General features: G+C 53.3%; 1 protein-coding gene across 1 annotated transcript in view; it reads right to left on the bottom strand.

Moving 5' to 3' along the window:
* LOC307044304 (nucleus accumbens-associated protein 2-like) overlaps positions 1–5,000 on the bottom strand; it is a 14,254-nt gene that overhangs the window by 6,966 nt on the left and 2,288 nt on the right. Inside the window, exon 2 of the mRNA XM_079689391.1 lies at positions 210–430. Coding sequence (XP_079545517.1) covers positions 210–230 — 21 coding nt within the window. The 5' untranslated portion in view covers positions 231–430. The remainder of the gene's footprint in view (positions 1–209; positions 431–5,000) is intronic.

Genomic DNA, 5,000 nt, shown 5'->3' with positions numbered 1-5,000 from the left:
ACATGTTTGTATGAAACTAAAATGGAGCAATCTGCACCTGGGGGGTAAAGAAGTATTCTGATTATAGTTAAAGACTAGGTAGTGTTTCTGGATACTCTGTACTGGTTCACTCTCGACTTTGGTCCATCAGGTTGTTCTTAAACTGTGGGATAAAAGAACCCCTGGTCTGACAGTAACCCCCACCCCCCCAGTAACCCTGATCTTCTGACCTGCAGTAGCCCCTCCGACATGGTGGCCGCCGTCGGCCCAGAGGTCGGGAGAGGATGTGAAGGCGAGTGGGAGGCGGTCCGGAGAGTCTAGGTGTCAGGGATCCTGCAGAGAGCGACGCCAAAACGCTTCACATCCATGTTGCTGGTGAGGAGAGGTCAGAGTTCAGACGCTGGACCGTCAGGGTGGAGGTCAACACAGAAACAGCAGGAGGAGGAAGAACCTGAGAGGTCAGAGGTCATCGTCACTGGGTTGTGATTACACACAGAACAACACACATGCACAGCAGGACTGAACACAAACACACTTTTAAACGGAGAGATGTCGAGGAACAGGCTGCTCCCAACCAGGGGAGCAGTCAGGGGTTCAGGGCGTTACTCAAGGGCACCTCAGTACTGGGTCGTTCAGGGTCTTGAACCGCTGACCTTCTGGTTCCCTAGCTAAGTCCAAAGGCCCCTATGGACTGACCCTAGGGGAACCTCTGCACTGATATCCGCAGGCAGGACTGAGGGTTAGGACCACCAACAAGGAACCTCAAACTGCTTCCTGTTCCTCCTTAACAGCTTCAGGTGAATCCCCCAGTGGACAAAACAGGAATGTGCTCAGTCCGCTCGGTCTCAGATCTGGTAAACTGGACGCCAAGGTACGCTAAGGTACGCCAAGGGACACCAAGGTACACTAAGGTACGCCAAGGGACACCAAGGTACGCTAAGGTACACCAAGGGACACCAAGGTACGCTTAGGTACGCCAAGGGATACCAAGGTACGCTAAGTGTACGTCCACTTCAAATACTTAACTACAATGTACAAGGTCATATCTCCACAATCCAAAGGTACTGGGAGCTGATACTTGAAGCTGCGGTTCGAGCCCCTGACCACCCAGAGACCTCCATTTTGGTACACCCACTCCTCGTGGGGTGTGAAAAGAGCACCTGCAATTTGGAAGCTCTCGACGCTATAGAAGCAGAGTTATTGATCGCGCATCTGTTGGCCGGGGTTTTGTCCCCAGAGTAGCGAGGGCCCTCGGACTCCGGGCAGAGACTCCCCCCGATGGCCAGTTTGAACACAGAGCTTTGGGACGTTTGGCCACATAACAGATGCAGTGGCCTTGGGTGGTGGTTGAAAGTATGTATCTGATGTGGACATTTTGTACAATTCGAAAACTCGCATGATGCAAAAAGGAAGGATAACGCTACAGACAGAGAGTCTTCCTCAGTGATCTGAAGCTACAGACAGAGAGACACGCACACACACACACACACACACGCACACACACACACACACACACACACACACACACACACACACACACACACACACACACACACACACACACACACACACACACACACATACACACACACAAACACACACACACACACACACACACACACACACACACACACACACAGCCAGAGAGAGAGAGACACACACACACGTGCACACACACACACACACACACACACACACACACACACACACACACACACACACACACACACACACACACACACACACACACACACACACACACACAGCCAGAGAGAGAGAGACACACACACACGTGCACACACACACACACACACACACACACACACACACACACACACACACACACACACACACACACACACACACACAGCCAGAGAGAGAGAGACACACACACACGCGCACACACACACACACACACACACACACACACACACACACACACACACACACACACAGCCAGAGAGAGAGAGACACACACACACGCGCACACACACACACACACACACACACACAAACACACACACACACACACACACACACACACACACACACACACACACACACACACACACACACACACACACACACACACACACACACACACACACACACACAGGCTGTCACAATCTGCTCCATCATCCACCACTAGTTTTCCATTCACCTGTCTCACCTGTTAACCACACTCACGTTTTTGCTCACTCTCTTTCTCTTCTGCACCCATTAGCTTTTCTGCCAGTATTTAAACCCTCACCAGACACACACCCGTTTCCAGGTCGCACTTTGCTTATGCTAGTCTTTCACGCGTTTGTTATCAGATAGTCTACCCGGTTCCGACCCTGCCTGTCCCCGACTTGCCTGCTCTGCCTGATCCCTGATCCTGCCTGTCCTTGTAATATCCTGCCTTGCCTGCTGTCTGACCCTGCCTGTACCTAAGTTGACCGCCTCGCCTGCTCCCTGACTCCTGCCCGGCCCTGACTCACCTTCTGCCCGCTGTCCTCTGCTTCGTTTGCCTGTACATCATCCGGTATCCCTCTGCTCTGGTATTATTACAAATAAAGTACATTACCAATACTCCGTGGTTTCTCGAGTGCTGAATTTGGGTCCTTCATAAGATTGTGACAGAACGATCTGGCCAGAACATGGACCCAGCGCACTCCTCTTCACCTAGAGACCGTTTCGAGAGAGTTGAGGACGCTCTCCAGAGGCAGGAAGCCTCGATAGCCTCCCTGGCCACCGATGCTCATCATGCAAACTCTACACAAGACCAGACGCTAACCTATTTATCTGCGCAGCTACAGCATCTAACGGCTACTGTGCAGCAGCTAGTGGCAGTAGTGGCTGCTCCAGCGCCTCTTCCCACGCCGCCGGCACCCGCTTCTGCATCCTCTCCGATGGGATTTACCCCAGAGCCTCGGGTGGGAAATCCGGAGCGCTACGCCGGGGAACCGGAGGGGTCCAGCCCGTTTCTTACTCACTGTTCTATCCTGTTCTTTCTCCGCTTTTTCCGCGGAGCTGCGCAAGGTGTTTGGACCCGTGTCTGTGGGTCCAGACGCTGCAGGAGGACTACTGAGCCTGAGCCAGGGTAATGGATCTGTGGTGGATTATGCTATTGGGTTTCGTACCAGGGGCCGCCTCAGCATCTGGAATTCTGCAGCCCAGTGTGACGCCTATCTGCGTGGCTTGGCGGCTTACATTAAAGACGACCTGGTGTCTTTTGATCTGCCCAACTCACTGGATGGGCTGATTGAGCTGACTTCCCGCATTGATCGGCGCATCCAGACACGGACACGGGAGCGACGATCGGAGGGAGTTCAACATGCCTGGGCGCCCCAACATCCGGGTTCGACTGGGACTCCTCCCCTCACTCCAGAGCCGCAACCAAGGGGGGATGAGCCCATGCAGGTGGGTCGCACCAGCCTCACCTTGGAGGAACGTGAACATCGCAGACAAAGTAACTTACGTCTCTACTGCATTTTGGGGTGGAGCCCCTCTTGTCATCAGATCTGTCTGAAACAGGCTGCCGCGCCTCAGCGTTCGGTGAACCCCAGCCAAGTTCCGGATGTTACAGGGGTTCCACCGGAATATCTGGAAGGAAGTATTCAGCGATATGAGGGCTACTTCCCTACCACCACACCGGCCTTACGACTGTGCCATCGACCTGCATCCCGGCACCAGCCCTCCCAGGGGTCGATTGTACTCCCTGTCTGCTCCAAAAGAGTTTCCATGGAGACTTATATCAATAACTCTCTGGCGGCTGGGATTATTCGCCCTTCCTCATCACCCGCTGGAGCGGGGTTCTTCTTTGTGGAGAAGAAGGACAAGACCCTAAGGCCCTGTATCGACTTTCGGGGTCTTAATGACATTACAATAAAGAATTGATACCCACTGCCTCTTTTCTCCTCTGCATTCGAGTTGCTGCAGGGAGCAACCATATTCACCAAGCTGGACTTGCGTAACGCGTACCACTTGGTACGTATTCGCGAGGGGGATGAGAGGAAGACCGCCTTCAACACCGCCTAGGGGCACTACGAGTATCTGGTGATGCCTTTTGGACTTACCAACGCCCCTGCAGTATTCCAGGCGTTGGCGTGCTCCGTGACATGTTGGACCGGCATGTATTTATTTACTTGGATGACATCCTGATCTTTTCCAAGACTCTGAAAGAACATGTGCACCACTTCCAGCCAGTTCTCAAGAGATTGCTGGAGAACTCGCTGTTTGTTAAAACGGAGAAGTGTGTTTCACACATCCTCTATCTCTTTTCTGGGATACATCGTGGGACAGGGGAGCATTGAGATGGACCCCTCCAAGGTTGGTGCAGTCACTTCCTGGCCGGTTCCAGACTTCCGGAAGCCGCTACAACAGTTCCTCGGGTTCGCCAACTTCTACCGGCGGTTCAATCGTGGATACAGCACCTTTGCCGTTCCACTCACAGCCCTGACCTCCTCTAAGGTTATGTTCCAGTGGTCCTCCTTGGCTGAGGAGGCATTCCAGAACCTTAAGGCCAGGTTCACCTCCGCCCCCATCCTCCGAGTACCCGATCCTGAAAGACAATTTGTTTTGGAGGTGGATGCTTCCGATATGGGGGTAGGGGCCATCCTGTCTCAGCGAGCAACGAACAGCCAAAAACTCCATCCCTGTGCTTTCTTTTCGAGGCCTTTGACACCATGGAAAGAAACTATGATGTAGGAAACCGGGAGCTGCTAGCGGTGAAGTTGACTCTGGAGGAGTGGCGTCACTGGCTCGAGGGGACCAGTCAACCTTTCCTGGTGTGGACCGACCACAATAATTTGGAATACATCCGGTCGGCCCGCAGACTGAATTCCAGACAAGCTAGATGGGCCCTCTTTTTCACTCAGTTCAATTTCTCCCTCTCCTACCTTCCTGGTTCTCGGAACATTAAGGCTGACGCTCTATCTCGTCAGTTTGGGGAGGCAGGGAACATTCCCAGAGGCTCGGACACTATCCTTCCGACTTCTCAGCTCGTCGCCGCCCTCACCTGGGAAGTGGAGGAGAAGGTC

This window comes from Notothenia rossii (assembly GCF_949606895.1).
Source record: "Notothenia rossii genome assembly, chromosome: 6".
In the NCBI taxonomy this organism is placed as follows: domain Eukaryota; kingdom Metazoa; phylum Chordata; class Actinopteri; order Perciformes; family Nototheniidae; genus Notothenia; species Notothenia rossii.
The sequence above is the reverse complement of the archived record's forward strand: the minus strand, read 5'-3'. Positions and strand labels throughout refer to the sequence as shown.